Consider the following 25,072-nt stretch of genomic DNA (forward strand, 5'->3'; position numbering starts at 1 on the left):
GAAAATTGTTACGTTATTTCACAGGCATCTAACGCCTTCAAAATTACACCCTTCAAAGTATGTATCCCTCGGTGAGCAACTTATGTTGGAGAAATTGTGGGAATAATAAGTTCATGTATACATATTTGGTGGAACTGCCTGCTGATTGCATCTTGCTGGTGTCGAATTACTGATTGGATGTCCACTGTGTTGGAGACTGAAAATACATTTGATGCTTGTCATGTATTGTTGGGGCTACCAATGGTGGATGTCTCTAAATGACATCAGCATCTCTGCTACCAGATCTTTATAGCAACTCGGTGCAGGAATGGCCTGTTATGGAAAAGCTCTACCATTCCCTCTTTTCAAAATATAATACGCTGTTTAAATAACATTTATCATTTATCTCATACCACAGCTTTACGCCATAATCATTTAAAGCCCTTTAGGGTTATCTGGGACCCTTTCGTACTCTGGAGATGTTCTCATGGGATGGATAGTAATTAATTTGAGTCTTACAATCACTGAGGTTAGCTTAGTGCCTCTTCTAGGCAGGTTCGGGTGAGCTCTTTTGTCTTTATTCTGTTTGTAATACGTGCTCTGATAATATACCAGTGCAGTCCTGCAACTAAAATATCTAACCTATGCATATGTATGTATATTTTATTCTATTTGGTTTTGAGTTTGCAGCTATCTTATTTTGCTTAAGGAAATTTATTTTCACTTTTATTTTTCATTTTATTTTACATAGCATAAGGGGTGGGTGGGTTCAGGGGATATACTGTAAAAAAAATTTTGAATGTCTGTTTGCTGTTGTCTCAGGCTATTGTAATGTTTTCTATGCAGATATTCAATAAAAAACTTTCAATATGAAAAAAAAATCATGATCTAAGACCAGGGTCTGTAGGGTCATCCCTGAGTGAAGAAAGAGGCGAGAAGGAGATGAGTAAGTGCTATAGACAGTAACATTGTTGCTTCCTAGCTCTGTGTTCCTGGGAGGGTCCTGGACTGGTCTAGCAGGACTCAAGGAAAGAAAATTATCAGGCAAGAATAATTTTACCTTCCTTTTCATCCTGCTAGTCCAGTCCTTTCACATGGGAGTTATCTAAGCTATGCTTTATCAGGGTGGGAAGACAGGGTTGTCTTACGGATTTCTGTCCCAAAGGCAGCATCTGCTGTGGCTTGCATGTTCAGTCTATAATACTTCACAAAGGAGTGTAAAGGCCATCAGGTAGCCACTGTATAATTCTGACTGCTGTACCTGCTAAGCCTGTGCCAGTACATGTCAAATACGTGCTATGCTGTTTGCTGTAAGGAAAGCAGCGAATTACAACTACAGAACGTGGGCCTAAGTCAGCAAGAAGTGAAGGACATTTCGCAGGGCATGTGTGTGTGGACTTTATGAGAACCAACTGCAAAGGAGAATACAGAGTCTGAGAAGAGATGATCTATGTCTTCCTACAAAGTATTGTGGGGAGATGAAAATAGCATGGAAAGCTGGACCCGAAAGAAAGAAAGGAAGAAGGAGAACAGATATTGGGGTGCAGGCAGTCTAAGGAAAGGAAGCCAGGCCAGAGTGACGCATTTAGAAATGATCAATACTTGGCAAAGGTAACTAGAAAAAAATGTATATAAGCCTTGTAAGGTTGTGACATAGGCAAGGAGGGATCTTATAGTAGCATAGTAATGATGGCAGAAAAAGACCAAAATAGTCAATCTAGTCTGCCCAGCAAGCTTCCCAAGGTAGTAACTGACGCTCCGTGCAGGTTACCCCCCAAGCCTTTTTATTTATTCCCATCCTCTAGCCTTTAGGGATCCGCAGTGTTTATCCCATGCCCCTTTGAAATCTTTCACAGTTTTAGTCTTCACCATTTCCTCTGGAAGGGCATTTCAGGCATCCACCACCCTCTCCGTGAAGAAATATTTCCCGACATTGGTTCTGAGTCTTCCTCCCTGGAGTTTCAAATCGTGACCCCCTAGTCCTACAAAATTGTTTCCAATGGAAAAGGTTTGTTGACGACCATGGATCATTAAAACCTTTCATGTATCTGAAAGTCTGTATCATATCACCCCTGCTCCTGCTCTCCTCCAGGGTGTACATATTCAGGTTCTTCAACCTCTCCTCATAAGTCTTTCGATGGAGACCCCCCACCATTTTGGTCGCCCTTCTCTGGACTGTCTCCATCCTGTCTCTGACTCCTTTGAGATACGGTCTCCAGAGCTGAACACAGTACTCCAGGTGAGGCCTCACCAAGGACCGGTACAAGGGGATTATCACTTCCCTGTTCTTATAGATATTCCTCTCTATGCAGCCCAACATTCTTTTGGCTTTGGCTATTGCCTTGTCACACTGCTTCGTCGACTTCAGGTCTCTCTCCTGCTCCATGCACATCAGCCCTTCATCCCCCCCAACGCATACAGTTCTTTTGGATTTCCACACCCCAGATGCATGACTCTGCATTTCTTGGCATTGAATCCCAGCTGCCATTATCTTTGACCACTGTTCAAGCCTCCTTAAAATCACTTTTAATTCTCTCTACTCCTTCTGTCATGTCCACTCTGTTGCAGATCTTAGCATCATCCACAAATAAGACACATTTTACCTTCTATCCCTTCGGCAATGTCGCTCACGAAGATGTTGAACAGAACCGGTCCACTTAACACCATTCTCTCTTCAGAGTAGGTTCCATTTACCATCACCCAACTCCTCTCTGCCTTCTGTACTCAGTACTAACCCCAAAGGACTGCCTCCCAAGCTGTACTAAGGGCATGGTTATGTAGCATTACATAACCATGGGATGACCATGGCAAACCCCGCAGAAGAAGGAGGGGCCGCATCTGCATGGACCTCCCAAATCCATCCTCCTCTGGCTAGCTGACATTGTCACTTAACACCCAGGACTTACTGGCAACCTGAGAAGTGCCCGGTTGCATTTAGGACTTGTTCGAATGGAGCATTTTTGGGGATCAAGCGTTATTTCTTATGAGGCATTAACAAGAAGTACCATTTTAGGGGGCTAGATAACTTTTTATATTTACAGGTTTGTCATTTTTTTTTTGAGGTCTAGAGGGATCAAAGAAGATCTGTGTTTGGGAAAATCTCATTTTGATTGCCTTTGTGCGAATGTGGATAAAATACAGGGACAGATATAAAAAAAATGTATGAGTTGCTTCATAGTGAAACCAGGAGTCTCCTTATTATATGAAAGCATGGGAAAGAGATTTGGGATCAGAGATCTCTAAGAATGAATGGGAAATGGCTTTTCTTTATACTGGTGTGTGGCCAAACCTTTGGTCAGCCACTAACTGGGCACAGCTCCTAGCCCTTAGGATTTATATCAGTTTAGATGGAGCCAGCATTCCTGCATAGGCCCTCCCCCAGTGGCTGCCTATGGACGATGATCTCCCAGGCCACAAGGGGGAGTGAGCTCTTGTGAGAGTGTGGCAGTCCGTGCTGCCAACCTCGCTTTATTTCCCTCCAGTTTGGGCTTTTTTTCCCTAGCAATTCGCTTTTTTTGTTTTTCAATTCACGGGTTGCTTGTTATTGAGCATTTTTTGGGGGCTTGGTGGATGGGACTTGTGCCCAGCTGTCCCTGTAATTGGCTGCTGCCGCCAAGGAGATGTGTCCACAGTCAGAGGAGCACGTGGCCAGACAGGCACTGACGGCAAGCAACAGCATCTGGTGACCAAGGAAGATTTTATGCAGCATGTAGGGTTGTAATTTTTCCACAGACCACAACTGGACACTTGAGTACTCTTGGGGAAGGGGGGGGGGGGAGGTATCACAAGGGGGCATGTTTGTTCCCCCTCATTTGCATACATTTCAGATCCACCTTGATCTCATGGTATCAGGCCTATTGTAACATGCATTGTTTGTGGGCTTGGCCCTCAGAAAGCCATGAATAAATTAAATTACTATTACAAAATGGTAAATTTCCCAGACAAAAACAGGATGAACTGCCAGCACTCAAACAGTAACCACCTTACTCCTAAAAAGGCAACACTGCAAATATTACACCAGACCCTAAAACACTTCCTATTATGGAAAAAGAAGAAACCAAGCTGCAATAGATTCCTACACAGAAGCTAGCATGCTAGCTACCTCACCTCAGTCACACATGCAGAGTCAGATACTTGCCAAAAACAGAATAAAAAGACCATAATATAAATAAAAACATATGACAAGAATTGAACTGGAAACACAACTCTACATGCAGAGCAATAGTGGAAAAACAGAAACATCACAATTTCTCATAAAATAACTAATAAATCAAGAAATATAAAACATCAGTTGTAATAGTAAAACCATATTAATAAATAGAGTAAATAATTCAAAACATCTGATGAATAGAACCTCTAATATATAAAAGCTCATTTAAACTAAAACATTTATAAAAGTTTCCAAACACCAATAAAATATTTAAAAACAGCAAACTAATCAAATAAAATCCAATAGTTAAGGATTTAAAAACCTCCAACTCTCTATACCTGGGAACTTTTGATTTTCAATCATTCTGAGATTGTCATGGATTGCTGTGGAGTGGAGGGAGGAGAGGGGGATGAACAAACTTTCTTCTTTCATATACACACACTCCCTCTCTCTGAATGGATGCACTGACAGCAGGCTTGTTCTATCACAGTTGGTCACCCTAGCCCTCACAAGCTCCCTCTGTCCTTCTCTCAAACACACACCCTTACACAGGCTCCCTCTCTCTCGCACACACACATGCACCCTCAGAAAGGCTCCATCTCTTTCTGGCAATTATGCACTCACACAGGCTCCTTCTCTCTTTTGCACACTCCTACACCCCCGCACATAGACTCTCTCACTCATACACACCCCTTCACATGGGTTCCCTCTCACACACAAACACACACCCCCTCACAAACTCCCTTGCTCACACACCCTCACTCAGGCACAAAGACACACACACACACACACACACACACACACTCCTGTCACTGTGCTTGTCATTTGGTGCATGCACACACACACACACACACACCTTCCTCATCTACAGGCATGAGCGGGATGGGCTCCGCTCACGGCTCACTGGGGCGTCCTTCCACTTCGAGGCATTCTGCTCACGGAGCACCCAGGGCCTCCTCTCAGCCACAAACGTCTTCACCCTTTGCTCAACCGGGTTTTAGTGTCCGGTTACCATTTGTAACCGGACACTGTACAAGAAGCTGCAAAACCGGGCAGTTGGTCACCCTAGCAGCACGGCAGGCGGGGGAATGAGTGTGAGGGGTGCTAGACATGTGCTTGGAGGGGGGGGAATGAGTATGAGGGAGGGCCAGACATGCTTGGAGGGGGGGGGGGGGGGGAATGAGTGTGGAGGGTTTTTTTTGTTTTCACTTTAAAGGAACTACAAAGTTCAGTGACTGAGACTGGAGTGGTGGAGCACCAGTAAACCATACAATTGGCCTGCATGGAAAAGTGGCCAGATAGAAGCCATTACTGAATAATGAATTGTGAGTTTGAAAATTTACTTTTAGTGAATACTGTCTGGAACAATCTTGGCCGGATTTTAAATGCCCTGCGCGTGTAAATCTGGCACTCGCGCGCCCATTTTGCATAGGCCGCCGGCGCACGCAGAGCCCCAGGACGCGCGTAAGTCCCGGGGCTTCGTAAAAGGGGCGTGTCGGGGGCGTTCCGTGAATGACGCGGCTTTTCGGGGACGTGACGCTGTGTTTCGGGGGCGGGCGTGGCGCCAGCCCGGGGGCGTGGTCAAGGCCTCCGGACCAACCCCTGGGTCGGGTGATGGCGTGCCAGCAGCCCGCTGGTGCGCGCAGATTTACGTCTGCTTTCAGCAGGTGTAAATCTGCCAACAAAGGTAAGGGGGGGGGTGGGTTAGGTGGGGAAGGTGGGGGGAGGGCGAAGGAAAGTTCCCTCCGAGGCCGCTCCGAAATCGGAGCGGCCTCGGAGGGAACAGGCAGCGCGCGCTGGGCTCGGCACATGCAGGTTGCACAAATGTGACCCCCTTGCATGCGCCGACCCCAGATTTTATAAGATACGCGCGGCTACTCGCGTATCTTATAAAATCCAGCATACTTTTGTTCGCGTCTGGTGTGCGAACAAAAGTACGCGCTCGCGCAAAATTATAAAATCTACTCCTCTGTGTAATGTAATGTCGCATAATCCACAAAAATCTGATTGACATTTTAGGGGGTTAAATACTATTGCAAGCCACTGTATTTCCTCCATTACACTCACAAAAGCATTTTTCAAGTGTTTTCTGTATATACCGTATCTTTCGCTCCATAAGACGCACCTAGGATTCAGAGGGGGAAAATTTAAAAAAAAAAAAAATTGTGCTAAACCGGCTCTGTCCCCGGGCGTCTTTGCGTCTTATGGAGCAAATTAGGGGAGTGCATAACTTTTTTTATTTCATCCCATTTTGTTTTCGGGTCTGGGGAGGGCCATTTCGGTCCATTCCCTAGATCAGAAAACTTTTGTCTTTCTAATTCCTTGAGAACCCCTCCCCCCCCAAAAAAAAAGAAAAACCCCATCCCAACACTTTAAATTAACTAACAACCCCCACCCTCCTGACCCCCCCCCAAGACCTGCCAAATTAATTAAATACAACCCCCCACCCTCCTGACCCCCCCCCCAAGACCTGCCAAAAGTCCCTGGTGGTTCAGCAGGGGTCCAGGAGCGGTCCGGGAGCGATCTCCTGGACTTGGGCCGTCGGCTGCCAGCAATCAAAATGGCGCCGACGGCACTTTGCCCTTACTATGTCACTGGGGTCGACCAATGGCAGCGGTAGCCCCTGTGACATAGTAAGGGCAAAGGGCCGTCGGCTGCCAGTAATCAAAATGGTGCCATGTTAGTTAACTTTGAGAATCTTCTAGCAGAAGGGGGTTCAGAGGAGTGCAAGAGGGGTGTGCAATTTACTGGAGTGACAGGGTGGTTCTTTCCCCAAAGGGGATGGGACACTGAGGGAGTATAAAAATGCCTCCCACCGTGCTCTGGGTGGAGTGTTGCAGGGATCCCCCTGTCTGAGCATTTCTTGGGAGTTTCCAAAGTGGAAGGTGCAACGTATTGAGTGAAAGAGGTAGAAGCAGTTGAAGTTTAAGGAGCTGGGAGAAAGGGAGGGACAGCCAGAAGAAGTGTTCCTGGCCAGTTCTTTGGCGTTGCTCTGGAAATGAAGAGAACCCTAATCTTGGGATAAGTCAGAAGTGAAACCTGGAGTGTCTGTCCAGCAACACAAATCCAAAGGGGTCTGATTGTATTAACCTTTAGAATTTTCTGGATGCTAGCATGTTATATTTGAGTCAATGGATAGTATTTTAATTGATCGTATGATGTTATTATATAGATTTCATTATATAGTTTTATTATATTTGGCATGTTGTACCTTGCTTTGGTTTTTTTTTTTTTATATCAAGCAAGTAATAAAACAAACATTTGCTAATAAAATGACCAATGCAGAAGTTTTAAGTCTGATAAATTCTAAGTCTAATGCTGATAAATTCTAAGTCTAATAATTCTGATAAACACAATAGTTCAATTATAAACACATCTTACTACTCACTCATCATGGGCGCTTCTCTTCTCTCGGAGACAGGATGTTCTGTGGCATACGGCTCCTCCTCTTGTTTAATCCCGAATGAAAACACCGATGTAATAACTGGAACGCTTGTGCTAGTCTTGGTGTTGTTTCTCTTGCCTTTAGAGAAGAACTGGTCACTGCAATGCGGCTCATCCTCTTCTTTAATCCTCCATAAAACTTCAGAGTCAGCAGCTTTCGAATCTGAGGGGTATTTGCAAACACATAGACAAAACAAAACTGAGCAGGTGAAATTACACGTCACTCTCAAAAAAAGCAGATTACCTTGCAACACAAAATGAGAGATATCCAAATTTGAATAAAAACACAAATATTCAATGTATTATAAAAAAAATTCATAAATATGTGAAGATATACTGTTAAAATTATAATCACGTATATCATGAGCACATTGTCTCATATACTTAAAAATGCAAACATCCCCCTATTACCTCATAAGTTTCTCATTCGAAAACCCCACATTACTCACTCCACAACTTCTCCCATTCATACTAGACCACATACATTACATCTAAAAACTCAAATATCATCCTTCCCCAAACTTTTCCCACTGGAATAACCAGACCTTCCACTGAATGTCAAACAATCCTCCCCAATTTTCCCCAAATATATATATCAAACTGGACGTTCTCCTTCTCCTTCTTGCTCAAGGGCTTTAGAAGATGTCGGAGATATCATTGTAACACATTTTGAATATTTGTATTTTTATTACCATTTGGATATTTTGGAGATTATTGTGCAAAATGTGAATTCATCCTTATGTGAAAAACAACACTAGACTAATACATCTTAGACTGAGGCAGCAATGAACATGGGTCATATCAAGATGTCTCCCGTCCATGACATGGAAAGGGAAGCATGGTAATAAGGAAACGACAGAAAACGCTCAGAATAACCTATCTGAGTTGGGTCTACGGTCCATCCAGAAATGTCCTGTATGTGACAGCAGCCCAACAGCAGGTGTTTAGAGGAAATGGTTAAGGAATAGGATGTGATAAGTGGACCACCCAATCAAAACGTTTTATTAAGAGCAACCACTCTTCTGTCATTTACAAATTACTCTACCCCCATCCTTCCACTAACTCCCTCCTCCCTACCTCCCAACTTCTCAAAGAACACCAACAGATCCAATGCACAGCTTCATATCTATCAGACCTTTTCACGACGACTGGTTTAATCTATTTAAGCGCTCTTAAACCCTCTGGGAAACTTCTCTCAAAGTTTAACAATCATGACTGGCAGTAACATTTAAAAACAAAATCCAGATGTTCTTTAAATCTCTTTCTGCACAATTTTCCAATTTGTCAGGATTACTCCTGCTGCTAGAAATATTGTTACGCTGTTCCATGTATTTGACCAGGTTTCTGTGACAAATCTACTGACATCTACTCCTACCAAGCACAGAGGTCAATCCAGCCATCTTTCCAGATTATCCTTAATTATTTTGTATGAGCGGAATATTAACACCAATCATATGCTCCAGTTTTGGTGTTAAGAAAACTCCTACGTATTTTAGCGTGTCTGCTTTTTGTGACCCTTGACACAATTTGCTCAGAAGAGGAAGTCACATCACCTAACACTAATAAGTCATCTGCATAAAAAGTAAGAGTTTCTTTCCCCATTTCCCCTCTTGAAATGCCCCTGGTCTGGTCAACACAAGGCCCACGTTTCAAACTCCCCATGGCCAGTGAGAAACCTTTTGCCCACGTGGATCGGCCGTCTGAAGACGGCCGATCCACGTGGCCAGAAGTCTGCACCTTGCTCCGCAGCCCTCTTACTTGAAAGCCTGACTGAGGAGAGGCCTTCACGGGGAGTGGGGAAGGGGGGAGCGTGATTAGGTCACGGGGGGGGGGGGGGGGGGGGTTGGTGGAGAGGAAACAGCGATTATAAATTGCATTTTCAAACCCTACGCGTGGGCTTTTCCTGCAAAAGTTCTACCTGCAGATGAATCAGGCACCGGCGTTCATGCGCACTCCCTACACCCATGGCGAGTTTCACGGCAAAAATGTACACGCGCGCATTCCCTTTAAAAAAAAAAAAACAAACAAAAACAAACAGATGCAAAGACCGCGGGTAAGAAAGCACACACGCGCGCGTGATGCATCAGTCCTGCAGTTTGAAAAGTAGCCCTCACGTGTATTTAGTCGGCTGATCAGCTCTGGTGCTAAAACCGTCCACAATTTCCTTATAACATTCCACTGGCAACCTCCGTCTTCTCCTGGCGATTTACAATTTTGACATTTTTTAGGTTTTAATCTTTTTATTGAAAGATTCCCAGAAACAGATACATGCCATGCTTAAAACAGATTCTCTACATACGGCCTTTTGTTTTTCCTCCCTCTCTCCCCCGTCCCCCCTTGCAGACAGGAGGATCGTCCCCCACAGAGACAGACCTGACTGATGTATCTCTGGATATCAAAGCTCTCTTTTGAAGATATTTCCTTTTTCTGGCTAGCTCCAATGTATTTCATCATCTTAAGTTACTTCAATAGTAATGGACCACCAAACTGTGACCTGGGTGGCAGAGGCTGAATACAAGCATCCCAGATATCTAAAAGTGGGAGCATTCTTCCCTCTAGCAAATTTTCTCCATTATCCTTAAATTATGCAAGGAATTCCTAGTGCCAGAGGCTCAGACTTCCAGGGGTAAGTACAGATTCCTTCACTAATAAGACATCTTTCCTTACCAACACCAACTTCTTGCGCTTGTTACCAGTCAAACTTATCGGCATATCATCAAATAAGTTCACTTTCAATTGTATATGAAGACCTGTAACAGATGTTAGGTATTGCAGGACTTTTACCTGGTGAATTAAAGCACAGGAACAAAAGCAGTGGCCCAGTGGACCTGTCTCTGGGTTATATCTGCTGTATAAATCTCTCTGGCTTAATTTTTGCCACAGAGGCCTGTCTTTCTGAAAGACAGAATCTTGTCAGGCATTTGTATTGAGTTTCCCTCCAAAAAAAAAAAAAAAAAGGTTCTTTTCTGCTTCAGCCCCTCCCCTTCTGTCTTCTGCAATGCTGCCATTGCCACAGGGACAAAACGGGGGGAAGAGCTGGAGTGGGGAGCCCATAGGAGGCTAGGAACAGGAGGGGAGGGGCTGGAGTAGGGAGCCCATAGGAGGCTAGGAACAGGAGGGGAGGGGCTGGAGCAGGGAGCCCACACATCCGGAGCAGAGAAGAGCTCTTCTTCAGGGCAGTGTCCAACAGAATCAGGGCATGGCCCTCTGGGCTTGTGCCGGATGATGCCCCTGTTTTGATGACAATTTCTATGCTACAAAACCTCTACAAAACCAAGAAAAGAAAGTAAGTATCTCCTTCCTTTAATTATAAAAGTTTATAAGACTACGGTACATAGTATGCAATCTCAAAATAAAAATATTCTTGTATACTTTCCCTTTAACATTTACTTGGTTGACAGCAGTATGTGGGGTCCCTGTTTTGACTTTACAGGACTGCAGATTCTTCTCCCTGCCCTGGTCATCAGCAATGCTGATAACCAGAGAGCTTACTCACTGGTTACGGGAGCTACTCTTCTCTCCGAGTCAGGATGATCCGTGGCGTACGGCCCCTCCTCCTCCTCCTCCTCCTCTTCTTCTTTAACAATGACTGAGAACACAGATGTGATCAGAGGAAAGTCTGCGCTGGTCCTGGGGTTATTTTCCATCCCCTCGGACATAAATTGATCACTGCAGCCGTGCAGCACATCCTCTCCTTTAATCCATGATAAATTCTCAGGAACTGCAGCTGTGGAATCTGGTGCATGCATAAAAACACAAAGACAAAATGTTCAAACTGTGAGTTTAACATCTGCTCGCCATGATGTGGAAAGGAAGAGAAGAGCAGCACCTCATACAGTGCTGCAAGTCACCAGGAGGGGTAGATGGGGGTGCTGGTTACTAGATGGCTGGGACTGAACAAAGTCCCATTTGCCCCTGTTTAGAAGGGTCAGCCACAGTCTCATTCTGGCAGCGAGTTTTCACGGTTACGCCTTTATTTCCTCAGCTCTTTAGAAGTTGTTACAAAACTCGCCTATGACAAGTCTCCGATTACTTTGGTATAATTTATTTAAAATAAGTAAATTCGCACAATAACTGTCCTGGTTGGCAGAAGGAGGGAATATGGACAATGGAAAACATCCTGAAGAGAAAGCCTACTCCATTTCAGTCATCTAAGTCATCTGGCTAACTCAGATATTCAAACTTAGCCGGACAACTTATCTAGCTAACTCTGGTTGTGCCATAGAGTAGTCCTAAAGTTAGGCAGATTTACTTATTTGGCTAACTTTAAGATAGTCTGGTATATTCAGCGGTGCAGCTGCTCCATTGTTACTCGGATAAGCTAGCTAATTCTGCAAGTCTGCCACTGGCTGAATTATTACCCCCTAAATGTTAAGTGGCTTCAGTTTAGGACATGTGTCCTGGAGGGCAATAATAATATTACATGAAGAAACAGAATGTGTACAAAAATAATAGCCTCATCTAAAGTTACATCCAGCTTTTATAAACTTTTACAAAACGCAAGTACTCTTGATCCTAGGGGTTCAGAAAAAGATTTGGAGTATGATCTCGAACCTGCAGAATAGTCCTACTGCTGGGATAAGTCTCTCAGTGCCCATATATACTAAGATTTTTCTCCATAGATACAAAACAGAGGTCCCCTGAGTAAAATTACCAAATCTTATCACTCCGATACCTAATGTTGGTTCCGTTGGATTGCAATGGCAATATTTTCCCTTTCGCTATTTTATGCAAGCGTTTTGACATATGGGCGAAGATCAGAACTACGCTCATGGTGAGATTTCATTCAGGCAAGTTATAAAAATATCTATTGTATTTAATCAGGAAATTCCCCCTTGTTAGCGAGCGTTAATGGGTAAACCTGCCATCCCGGAGCGTGAAACCCTCTCTCAATAATTAGATAGACGCTGCCCCCCCACTGAGGAGCATTCCTGATGGGGCTCGGTGTGTTTAATATACAGGTAGGAAGCGGCAGCACCCAAAAAACAGAAAAGCTAAGATATCAGCGGTTTCAGAAAATCTGGAAACCACTGTGTAGCTAAGTTGTAATGATTTTGAATCTTTTGTATATGCACCAAGAGACACACATACAGATGATTTAAAAATGTGTTAAACTTAACTGATAATATTCTTTTGTATTAAATGTAAACAACATTTTCTATAATGATGGGAACACAAAGAAACCCTACATGAATAGAAAGCAGGGACTGACCGCTTAGGGGGTAACTTTCATTAGGATTTATCTTCTCTGCATAAACCCCAGGCTGTGTGTGTGCAGATCTCTTTTTGAAAATTATCCAGGGGTGGGGTAAGCATGGAAAAGTATTTGCTTTTTTATTTCAAAAAAAAAATTTTTTAAACTCACGCACTTCCACAGTTTGTGGTAGCATTGAAAAGTAACAAAAGATTAAATTAACAAGCGTGTAATTCAGTTACATGTGTACTTTGCCCCTGCACTCGTGGTAGACGTCCCGGGGGTGGGGCATGCTTAGGAGCAGGTTGAACTTCCTGCACGTATGTCTACGTGAGTACTGGGGCCATCCACAGATTTTCAAAGCAAGTAAGATGTATGCATTTCGAAAATTCGAGCATTGCACGGGCTGCTGAAAGTGACCCTCCCTAAGCCATCTAATAACGGGTAATGATGATGTCATAATTCCGTGTCACGGGCGCCTGGCACTGTAAAGCCATAGACACTTACAGCTCGTCTTCATTAGCAATGCTCCTGCTTCTGAGAAATAGTGTGGAGAAACCAATCGTATAGGAGCGGAGGAGAAGACATTAAAAAAAAAAAAAGGACCAGTTATCCAGCTAAAGTTAACCAGATAATTTGACTGGCTGTTCGGCGGGAGAAATGTCCTGCTGAATGTACTTTCTTAAAGTTATCTGGCTATGTTTGAATATAATCGATTAGGAATTTTAGATATCTGTCCGGATAACTTGCTACTTGACTGGATATCTTTCCTCCACCACCTCAAAAACTCAACGTGGCCAAGACAGAGTGCCTTGTCTTTCTCCCCAAACCCACTCCCTCTTTCCGTGGATAACAATGTCATCCTCCCAGTTCCCTTAGCCCTTAATCCTGGGGTCATCATGGACTCCTCCCTCTCCGTTTCTACACATATCCGACACCTTGCTCCAATGTGTGTCAATTCTTTCCTTTTAGTAGCACCAAAATTCATCCCTTCCCTTCTGAACACACTGCCTTAGGGCTTCTCAAACTGTAGATGGGACTCCAGACGGGGGTTAGAAAACCTTCAGCTGGGGGTCACAAGTGCTTCCAAACGGCAGCGCTCTCCAGGTGCCAGCAGCAGCAGCAGTAGTAGTGGAAGTCAGTGTGGCGCCCGAGAGACAGCACATGCTCACAGGCCCTGCAGCAGCACTGCCCATGCACGGGTTTCGGTGGTAACAGAAAATCCTGCGCAGAAGTGGGATCAGAGCTGCTGCAGAGTTTGGGAGCTTGCACCAGCTCATAGGCCCCGTGCTAACTTTCATTACTAATGCTTTTGCCACTTGCAGGTCATCGTCGGGTTTGGGAGAGGAGAGGGCAGAGAGTTCATAGGCCAGTGGAGACTGCCACTGCTTCTCACCTCACCCACTACTGAACCTAGCACCTAAGAGAAATATGTTGTCTCATCACCCTGCCTTCCCTTCCCATCCAGCTGTCATCCATCTTTGGCCCAGGGCTGAAAGGAAAATGTTGCCACTGCCCTTGGCCAGAGGGATGTTTGTAGAAGGGATCAGATGTAGGAGGGATTGGGTCAGATAGAGAAAATTGGCTGTAGAGAGTGAGGGGGGGGGGGGGGGGGGAGGGAACATCAGAAGGTTGACCGGGGATGGGAATAGGAGTGAGGAGGCAATGCCATAGGATACATCTGGGGTTATAAGAAGGGCTTGGGTGTGAGAGAGGATCAGCTGGAGGGCTAGAGGGGGTGAAACAGGGGTGAGCTGAGGAGGAGAGAGGAACGGAGGGATATAAGATGAGATCCTCTGGGAGGGGGTAGAAGTTGAGAGAAAGGAAAAGATCAACTGGAGAGGGTAGAGGTTGAGAGAGGGGATGGGAATCTGTTCTGGTCGTCCTCTGGATAAACATTTGGGAAGCCCTGCTCTGCCGGAACCCTTCTACAATGTCACCATCTCCCACTTAGACTACTGTACCCTGCTCCTCTCAGGTCTCCCAGTGAACCGTCTCTCTCCTCTACAATCAGTCTGAAATTCGGCTGCATGACTTATTTCGCCAGTGTCGCTGCGCTCATGTAACCCCCCTCTTTTCAAGTCACAACATTGGCTCGCTATCCGTTTCCAGGTACATTTCGAACTTTTCTTCCTGGCAAGAGCCTTCGCTCTGCAGCTCCTCACCTCTCTTATTTCTCCTTGCACCCCCCTCTTCGTGAATTCCCTTCATCGGGCGAGCAACTCTTACCTATGCCCTCCTCCTTCGTTATTGACTCTCGATTCCGTGCTTTCCACCTCGCCGTGCGCTTGGAATAGCCTTCCCGACTGAAGCGTCCTGCCCCTTCTCTGGCCTTATTCAAATCCAGTCTAAAAAAAAACCCCACCCTTTTGTGACTGCTTTTAAAGCTTAACCCCCTCCAATTATCCCGCTCACAGCCTTACTGAGTTTAATCATTTTCTTAATAAGTGAAACTCCCAAAGTCTCTTTTGTCCTGTACGTTTGTCTTGATTAGGGTATACGCTCTATTGAGCAGGCACTGTCTTTAATGTATATTTGTACAGCGCCGCATATGTCGAGTAGCACCATAGAAGTGATAAGTAGTTGTGGTAGTCATGGTTTTTTGGGACAGTGGGGAGGGAAGGGAATCCACTCTAACCGTCCAGCCCTGCCTCAAAATTTACAAAAACAGGGCACATGCAAACCCTGGTACCCTAGTGCAAGGACTGAACCTCACCGGACTACATTTCCCAGGTTCCCCAGGTGCAGGGCGGATAGGAGCTCCAAACTCACATGCAGGCAGATGCAGAAAAAAGCGCGGGAGAGCCGGCGAGCGCACAAGCCACTCTTCTGGGAACGCAATTCAGAAAGTCCAGGTATGTAAATGAGGGCCCATGGTAAAAGGAGGCGCTAGGGACACTAGCGCGTCCCTAGCGCCTCCTTTTTGACAGAAGCGGCAGCTATCAGCAGGTTTGACAGCCGATGCTCAATTTTGCTGGCGTTGGTTCTCAAACCCGCTGACAGCCACGGGTTTGGAAAACAGACGCCGGCTAAATTGAGCGTCCTTCTTCCAACCCACGGGCAGAATTTTAATTTTTTTTTTTTTTAATTTTGGGACCTCCGACTTAATTTCGCTATAATATTAAGTCGGAGGGTGTACAGAAAAGCAGTTTTTTCTGCTTTTCCGTACACTTTCCCGGTGCCAGCCGAAATTAACTTTACTGTATCGGCCTGCAAGCACTGAAGAGAGTTAAATGAGAAGGTTTTGGAGTTGCAAAGATGGCAGAGGGAGAGTTAGCCAAAATGGAAATAGAAGAGGCTGGATTACCAGGAGACTGACAAGGGGACGTATTTTATTTCATTTCATTACATTTATATTCCGCCTTTCAGGCCCTTCAAAGCAGATTATATTTCAGGTACAGAGTTGCCAGACAATAGGGACATGAAAAACTGACGAAAGGTCGCTCCTCACCAAGGCCGGTGCAAGATTATTTGGCACCCTAAGCAAACCTTTGGACATCCCCCACCCCCACCGGCTTCATACTGGAAGGATTTTGCTGCCCCCCAAAATGTCAGTGCTCTAGGCGAGAGTCTAGTTTGCCTAATGGAAGCACCAGCCCTGCCCCTGGCTTTACTTCTTACCAGACTTAAGCTCTCTCTCATTCTTGAAAAGATTCTGCCAACACTGCTCCAGATCTCAATGTCTGTGTTGCTGTGGGGGAGGAAGGGGTGAGGAAAACCAGTGCCATTAAGGAGAATCTACAACTCTCTGCCAGCGTTTGCAAGGTCCTCATTATTGCTAGAAAAGCCGGCGTTTGAGTCACTGAGGGTGGTGGGGGAGCACGCAGCCTGCTACCGCGAGGATTACAAACTCTGCAGGATCGCCGGAGGGCTTTTAGCAGGGGTGGGAAGGGACGAGCAGCGCGAGCCGTTGGGTTGGACTTCGCTGCGGGGACTGGGGACGTAGCACACTTGACTGCAACCACTTTTTTTTGGGGGGGGGAAAAGGAACGTTGTAGTGCAAAGTCCTGCTCGGATGGCCATCGGGAGCGGGAGCCAAAAGCCCACAGCTGCCCATGCAAGCCCGTGTGGCTGGAGTTTGCATGGAGACCCAAAAAGGAACACACAGTGACGGTTTATTGCCAAAGCAATGGGTCTGGATTAAATGTGGAAGGCCAGGGACCCCAGGACGTCTGCTTATACAGGGACCTGCGGCCGGAGCTTCGCTTTGAGGGAGGGGGGGCCTTTCAGCCGCAACACCCAGTGGTTTTCAAAGCCTGACTCTTGGTGGAAGGCTTGGGAATCAGGGGAGGGGGCCATGTCCAGCTTGGGCAGGGGGCGGCGTGGCTGTGATGCCCAGCTGTGGGCTGCTACTGGCGATTTGGCTCGTCTGAAGTAATATTCAGAGTTGACTAACAGACAAGAACGGAAACCGGCTCTCTGCAGGGAGAATCTACCAGCGGAAGATGCACCAGAGATCTGCGTCGAGGACGGACCCCGACAGGTAAATTCCTAGCCCATGTTTAGGGACCTTTATTTTCAGCTTCTGTTTTATTTTCCCTGGAAATGTTTTGGTGTTTGTTATAATGAACAAAAATGGGAGAAAATCTGTGGGGAAAAAAAAAAAAAAGTAATTTTGTTCCCACTTTTTTGTTCGTTATAATAAACATTGATAAATTCCTGGGGGAAAATAAAATACAATAAAAAATGAAAACAAAATGTCACTAGCTATATTGCATCTAAAAGCATGTCAGCTCCCTTCAATTCACTTACAGAGAACCTCAGGAGCCTCTCAAAACCCGCACTGCAAGCCTCAGTAAACAACAAGGAAGAGAATCAGTTCCAGCAGCGGCTGAGCCAGACCCTTTCAGATCAACCAAAGTCCTCCCGGCGAACCACTGGAAACTCACCTTTTCCCAGCGAGATCAGAGTTTCGGAATTGTGCTTCATCATTTGCCTGCACACGTTTAACCCCTTCCACTCTTCCTCTGAGAAATCAACTGCAGCGTCATCGAAGGTCACCAGCGCCTGAAACAGAAACGTCAAAACAACCATGGTCACCAGCAGAATGGATGGGAATATTAAAAAAAAAAAAAAAAAAAGGCATTTACAGGCGTACAGTCAATGCCCCTTTGCTCAGAGGTGCAAAGTACTTCGTGTGGTAACAAAGCGCACTTACTCTTCCCAGTGGGCAGAAGCAGGTACGCCGTCCCGCTGTGTCCACACCTTTTACCTGCATCGGATTTCATGGCCTAACCCTCATAGTCAGGACCCTGAAGACCACTGGCCCCCACATATCCTACTAAAAAAGTAAAAAAAAAAAATCAAAAAACAAAATAAACTTCTGCTCGAGCCAAAAGCAATAGCAAGTCGCCCCTTCAAACCCTCCAACTCGAGAAAAACCTCAATCCCCACCTTTCAGAGGAGCAGCACCAGAACTACTGAATACACTTCCCTCCCCCATACAAGGGATCAGTGTTTATCTGGCTTCCAATGCCAACTAAAAACATGGCTATTGGCCCAAGGATCACTTTTAATCGACACCGGTGATTCACAAAGCACCAAGGACTAAAAGAAAGAAGCTACTACGTTATATATTGTATTTATTTGAAACATTTTTTATACCGCGTTATTCACAGTTCTAAGAGGCTTACATGAGAACGTTCACAAATAAAATGCAAATATTATCAACTCTTAGTTATCCAAAAAAAAGTATCTGTTCAAGGAATTTGTCTCCCATAAATGACTTAAAATGACCTCACACAGCATGCAAACTGTCCTGTCTGTAACTCTGTTAATTTTGACCTCACCGACCATCCTGTAATCTGCCTTGAAGTGGCTGACCAGACATGAAAGGTGATTTAGTCCACCTTCCCAGCCCTGGGGAGCATTGGTCTGGTTCTGCCAGGGTGGGGGAACACTCAGCCTCTCTAGGTACCATGGGCCAGGGCTGAGGACACTCATGAAAAAAAACAAACCACAAGGTCCAGACCATACTTGTGCTCCATAAAAACAGATAGTTTACTTTAAAAAATGAGCAGTTCAACAAAAAGATTAGAGAGAATGAGAGGTGATTTAAGGAAGCCTGAACAGTGGTCAACAATATGGCAGCTGGGATTCAATGTCAAGAAGTGCAGAGTCGTGCATCTGGGGTGTGGTAATCCAAAAGAGCTGTATGTGATGGGGGGGTGACGGGCTGTTGTGCACAGAGCAAGAGGGGGATCTTGGGGTGATAGTGTCTAGCGATCTGAAGGCGACAAAGCAGTGTGACAAGGCGATAGCTAAAGCCAGAAGAGTGCTGGGCTGCATAGAGAGAGGAATATTGAGTAAGAAAAAGGAGGTGATAATCCCCCTTGTACAGGTCCTTGGTGAGGCCTCACCTGGAGTACTGTGCTCAGTTCTGGAGATCGTATCTCAAGAGGGACAGAGACAGGATGGAGGCGGTCCAGAGAAGGGCGACCAAAATGGTAGGGGGGAGGGGGTCTCCATCAAATGACTTATGAGGAGAGGTTGAAGGCCCTGAATATGTACACCCTGGAGCTGAGATGTGATACAGACCTGCAGATACCTAAAAGGTTTTAATGATGCACAATTGACAAACTTTTTCCATTGGAAAGAAATCAGCAGAACCAGGGTTCACGAAATGAAACTCCAGGGAGGAAGACTCAGAACCAATGTCAGGAAATATTTCTTCACGGAGAGGGTGGTGGATGCCTGGAATGCCCTTCCGGAAAAGGTGGTGAAGACCAGAACTGTGAAGGATTTCAAAGGGGCATGGGATAAACACTGTGGGGATCCCTAAATGCTAGAGGATGGAAATGAAGAAAAGAGTGCATGGGGGTAACTTGCTGATGCTGCTTTTACTACCTTTAACCAATAAGCCTGATACTTTTCATGCAATTCCAACATTGTTCTCTGCTTCAGCAGTAAGAGGTACCTGGGAATTGGACTCAGACAGCGACCAACAAGGGCCGTAACTTTGATGCTCTGGGAAACTAAGTATGGGGGCGACCTGTATGGCACGGCGGATGCTACCATAAGCTTGCTGGGCAGACTGGATGGACCATTCGGTCCTTTTTTGCCGTCACTTCTATGTAAAAAAAAAAACACATGTCACTCAATTCACAGATCATTTTCATTAGCCAGATGAGGAAAACCACTGGTCAAATCACAAAAACCACAGTCCCTTCTCTTTCACCCCTTAATTCCACCACTGTTATTCCTCATCTTTAATTCTCCCAGGTCCTCTGCAGTCCCAGACTTAATACACAATGGCTTTCTCAAAATTCACCTCTCCGAATCTCTTTTATCCCCAATCTTCCACGCCAGAGCCTCTTTAATAAATTCCCTCTCTCACGCCAAATACTCACACAGCTCACGACTCACACCTCCCTCCCTCCCTCAGTAGAGACAGATGCGGTTCCTCAGCCACACACGAACTTCAGACCCTTCTCTCTCTTTGTTGCTGAGCAACTCTATCATAGCTTCTCACTTTTACTCCAATTGTCTCTGGCTTTGGGACTCCTCCTCTCCTCTCTGCTCCTGGTTTGCTATTCCTTAAGGGCTTGTTGCAGCACCCCAAACTCCTATCAGCTTCACCACGTCTCAGAAAATCTCTTGGAACCTGCAGCACCAGTTCCTTGGACCCTCCAGGGGCTCTCTCCCTCCAGAGGCCCCTTCCTCAGTGACCAGCTCCTAAACCCTTGTCAAATCCTCTTCTTAACATCTCCCCTTATTGGACTGGATCCCCTTGTCACTCACACTGCATTCACCTCCATGCAACGAAGAGTGCCACATTTTTAACATATAGGCTAGATTCCCTTAATAAACTCTGCTATCAATATGCCATCTGGTGGCTGTAGTGCCCCAGATGGAATAGAAATACTAAAATGCAAAGAGCTCCTAGCTCTCAGAGAATGAGTGCAATCTCTGGAGGCTCCAGTGGCAGACCTCCAGTTGCTGGGCCAGACAAGAGGTTATACAGAGGAAGCCTTCAGGGAGAGAGTGGAGTGGTCCAACCTTCAGTCTGGCAGCCCATGTAAGGCTGTGGAGGGCCCAAGTTCTCCAGAAGGAGAACATCAGTCTGACAAGGCAGGAAGTGATCCTGTAGGTGGGACCTGCCTTCCCAGTGATATAGTAACATAGTAATGACGGCAGAAAAAGATCAAATGGTCCATCCAGCTTGCCCAGTAAGTTTCCTATGGTAGTAATTGCTGCTCCATGCAGGTTACCCCCAAGCCATATGTTAAAGGTGGTAATATTAACATTCAAAACAAAGCACTGTCAAACCCATACAAAAAAAAAAATTAGCAACATTTTTACAGGGTAAGCAGCCTTCTTGATAATTCAGACAATGCTGCCTGAATGTGCTTTGCTTTAGGACTTGGCCATAGAGGAAGTCATGAGCTTTTTCCCATAAGGTCTGCGTATCAGTATCCCGGACCCAGCATTGGTTGTTGTCTGAATCCAATTACCCTTTATTCCCCCTGCCGAAGCGGAGAGAGATGCTGCAGTTACCTCAAAATAATGAAGGATAATTGTCACGGTTGGTAATCCCCATGCCCTTCAGTTAGGGTAGCAGCTGCCGCTCCATGCAGGTTAACCCTCATGCACCCTTTTCTTTATTTCCACCTCTAGCCTTTAGGGATTCACAGTATTATCTCAAGCCCCTTTGAGTTCTTTGACGGCTTTTGTCTTCACCACTTCCTCCAGACACAATTATCTAGTCAGTGGGATGTGTCCACTTCTTACTTCTGAGAATGAAAAACATGGAATGGACTTTCCTCTTAGGATCTGTCGGGTACTATTCAAGTGACCGGGCTGGCCACTGCTGGAGGTAAGATCCTGGGCTCAGTGGGCCATTGGTCTGACCCCAGCATCACATCTTCTTGTGTGTTATGTACTTATTGGAATAGCAAAACCAAAAGTGGGCAAGGCAATGGGCCCAGGCAGAACACTTCATGGGATATTTAGGCAGCTTCCAATGCTTCTGCTAACTCATTCTTTAGATGCAAGAATAAAAAAAAGACAGAAGACCAGCAACAAGCAGGCTGACCTGCATAGTGGACAAATTAATAGAATCACTGCTAAAAGAAAGGTTAGTGCAATATCTTGAATGCAGCAGATTACAAGATCCAAGGCAGTATGGTTTTACTAGAAGACGGTCATGTCAATTCCTTTGAATGTGTGACCAAGGAATTAGATCAGGAAAGAGCACTGGATGGTATGTACATAGATTTCAAAAAGGCCTTTGACACTCTGCTATCCAAGAGGCTGACAAATAAGCCGAGTACAGAAACAGAGGATATTATGGCAGACAAGGGCCTGAAGGCCCATATTTTCTTCCCAATTTGATTTCTGGTGCAATGCCTACTCCTGGGGGAATTCTCCACAACTTTGCAATGCAGAATTTTGAGATATCTTGCATAGGGCAGTGGCCTTGTCAGGATGGACCAGCGCCACAGCAGCTTCAGCCTACACCAGTGAGAAGGAGGCTGGTAAGGGTTAGTTGGGGAGGGAGCAGGCTTAGGAAAAGAGGAGAACGAGAAAGCAGAGAAGAACAGGCCTTGGGATGGAGAAGGGAGATAGAGATTGAGAGCAGAGGAGGAGGTCAGGCCTGGAAGGAGAGAAGAGTGAAATAGTCATACCTGGGAACTCTCAGGATTTCACGAGACTCAGAGAATTTGCATCACTGAAAGGTTCTCAGGGGAAGCACTAGAAATCTCAGGGCCTCCCTATATACAGCTCAGCCACTCCCTTTCCTCAGTAAGCCTGCAGAAAACAGGAGGAGAAGTGGGGGTGAGCCTGGAGCAGACACTGCAAGCAGCCTGTGGGGAGAAGCTGAAGAGGGACTGCAGTACACACACACAAAACTCAATCCGCAGCTGTGGTTCCAGGACTTGGGACTCACTCAGCTAAGGGCAGAGCGAGGATGCAAAAGTCATGGAGCTGAGACTTATAGGGAAGAAAGAGGGCTGGGAAGAGGAAGGAGAATTATGGTGGGAGACACAGGCAATGGTGGTGGGTGGGAGAAAGGGAGAGAAACCGTGGGAGGTGGAACAGAGAAAGCAGATACATTTTATTTCATGGTTTCCTCTCCCTCCCTGCCATCTGCTAATGAACAGCAATCTCAGGGTGACCACAACTCAGAAGTTCCCAGGGATGGAAATAGTGTGCCTGCCCAGGGATCTGGCCCCAGGGGCGAGAAGAGACAGACAGGATAGGAAAGAAGTTAGGCCCTAGGGGAGAGAGCAAGGAGGGGGGGACAGAGGGCCGGGCCAGCAGGGAGGGGAGGTGGAATGTGTGTCTGGGGATAGAGTGGAAGGGATCGAGCCCTGGGAGTGGAGGGGTTTAGGCTGGAGAGGTGGAGCAGAGTGTAGAGAGTGAGGCTTGGTGGGGGAGGGATTCAGGCTAGGGGAGCAGGAAGAGAAAGTGGGAAGGCCTTAAGATCTCTTCTTACAGCGAACTCCTAGTGGAATTCTGCACCTTTGAGTCATAACTATTTTCCATATTGTATTTCAAATTACTAACTTAAGGCCTGCGATCTGCAGTATATTGTGCTATTTCGCAAATATAAAGCATGCGGAACTGTAAAATATTGTGTGAAGAACTCTTGCGTTTTTTTTGCACAAGATTCCCCCAGGAGTAAAATGATCTCTGGCTCCTCCCTTATTTCTTCACCATTAGGGATCCTTATCCCATGCGCTCCTGAATTTCATTACCATTTCATCTCCACCACCCTCACCGGGAGGCCCATTCTATGCATTCTCGCCCTTCCCATGAAGAAATATTTTCTAACGGTGCTGAGTCCTACCACCTTGGAGCCAAAAAAAAGGTTCATTTCGAGGGCGTTATTTACACCTTTGAGGTATTTGGATGTCTCGATCATATCTCCCCCAGGGCAATACATATTTAGATTCTCAAACAGTATTCTCCTATGGCTCCTGGCGTAGACGCTGCGCTATTTGGGCAGCTTCTCTCTGAATCGCTTCAGGAGGTACGGCCTCCAGATCTGGCCATAAGATTCCAGCCGAGGTCTCCAGAGGCGTCAGGACTTCCTTTTTTCTGCTGGCGGGGTCACTCCCTATGACCCTTAGCCTCTCTCTGGCTCCAGCAACCGCCTTAGCAAAACTGTTTTGCTACCTTGAGGTCAGACAGGATAACACCCCCCCCCCCCCACCGAGGTCTACCTCCAAGTTGGTGCACTTCAGTTTCTCTCCCCTCCAACCCCATCGTCTGCCTTTCCCCAGGGGCAGTTGAATGCCTTTTGTACTTTGCTTCTCCCTGTATCCCCAGACTCCCCTCTTTTCCCTGTGCATAACAGGCAGGTAGCCTCACGCTCTCCCTCCCCCTTTCTCAGCAAGCCTCCAGCCCCAGGAGCCGCCACCAACCTCAGGACCCCCCCCCCCCCTTCCACCCATGCCTCTAGGGCTCAGTGACCATTCATCAGTTTCCTCTCTATGCTCTTACCGGCACTAGCAAGGGACACCCCCGGTTCTCTGGCTCGTACCCTTCATGGGGCTTCCTCGCTCCAGTTCCTTCCCATGGACTGCGAGGTCTCCAAACCATCCTACGCTTGCCAGGAGTCAGGGCAGGTCCCCTGGTCAGTTTTTCCCCTCTGGAAGACACACCGCTCTGCCTCAGGCCTTTCCTCCTCGAAGGGGAACCCCCCCCCCCCGGCCACCCCAGGCGAACCCACGCATCGGCCGGATACCCTCCAACTCCTCCTGCCAAATCCTCAACCTAGCATTTTCTATAGGAGGAGCACTCCCTCCACAGGGCTCTCTCCTCTCCATCTTCTTTAAAAGGAGGCATCCCCCATTAAAGCCATTAACCACTCTTCCCACACTGACACAGTGCAAACGCATTATGTACTTTCTACCAGAATGGATGTCATCCGGTGCCCTTCAAAAGCGCCATCACGCTTGCTCCTCTGTACAGAGAACAGCGATGGATAGTTTCTACTCTCTTACAGAAATGTACCTACAAAATCCAAACAGACAGACTTGGGGGAGGTCTTCCTCCACCCAAAATCTTTTCTGAGGAGCCTTCCGTGACACAGGGTCCTTCTGGAGGCCCTGCCACATACACAAGGCAAAAACAAAAGAAAAAAGCCAAACCAAATAAGCAAAATAGCAACAAAAAATGTAAAAAAAAAAAGCAAGAACAAATAAGGAAAATATTTTCTCTGGCAGTGGAGTTTTCTAAATATATTTCTGGCCCTTATAATAATAATAATAGTAATAATAATATAAGCCCTCTTCTATATCTACCACAAATTGATCCAGAGTCACGAGGGGTCACCCGGGATATTCAGCTGGAACCCA

At 46.1% G+C, this 25,072-nt stretch overlaps 1 protein-coding gene across 1 annotated transcript in view; it reads right to left on the reverse strand.

Moving 5' to 3' along the window:
• Nucleotides 1-25,072, reverse strand: part of LOC115083208 (zinc finger protein 845-like) — a 171,475-nt gene that overhangs the window by 142,961 nt on the left and 3,442 nt on the right. Inside the window, exons 2-5 of the mRNA XM_029587014.1 lie at nucleotides 17,926-18,048; nucleotides 17,657-17,774; nucleotides 11,070-11,309; nucleotides 7,518-7,736 (exon numbers count right to left, since the gene is read on the reverse strand). Coding sequence (XP_029442874.1) covers nucleotides 7,518-7,736; nucleotides 11,070-11,309; nucleotides 17,657-17,774; nucleotides 17,926-17,985 — 637 coding nt within the window. The 5' untranslated portion in view covers nucleotides 17,986-18,048. The remainder of the gene's footprint in view (nucleotides 1-7,517; nucleotides 7,737-11,069; nucleotides 11,310-17,656; nucleotides 17,775-17,925; nucleotides 18,049-25,072) is intronic.

The sequence above is a fragment of the Rhinatrema bivittatum genome, chromosome 2 (assembly GCF_901001135.1).
Source record: "Rhinatrema bivittatum chromosome 2, aRhiBiv1.1, whole genome shotgun sequence".
NCBI lineage: Eukaryota > Metazoa > Chordata > Amphibia > Gymnophiona > Rhinatrematidae > Rhinatrema > Rhinatrema bivittatum.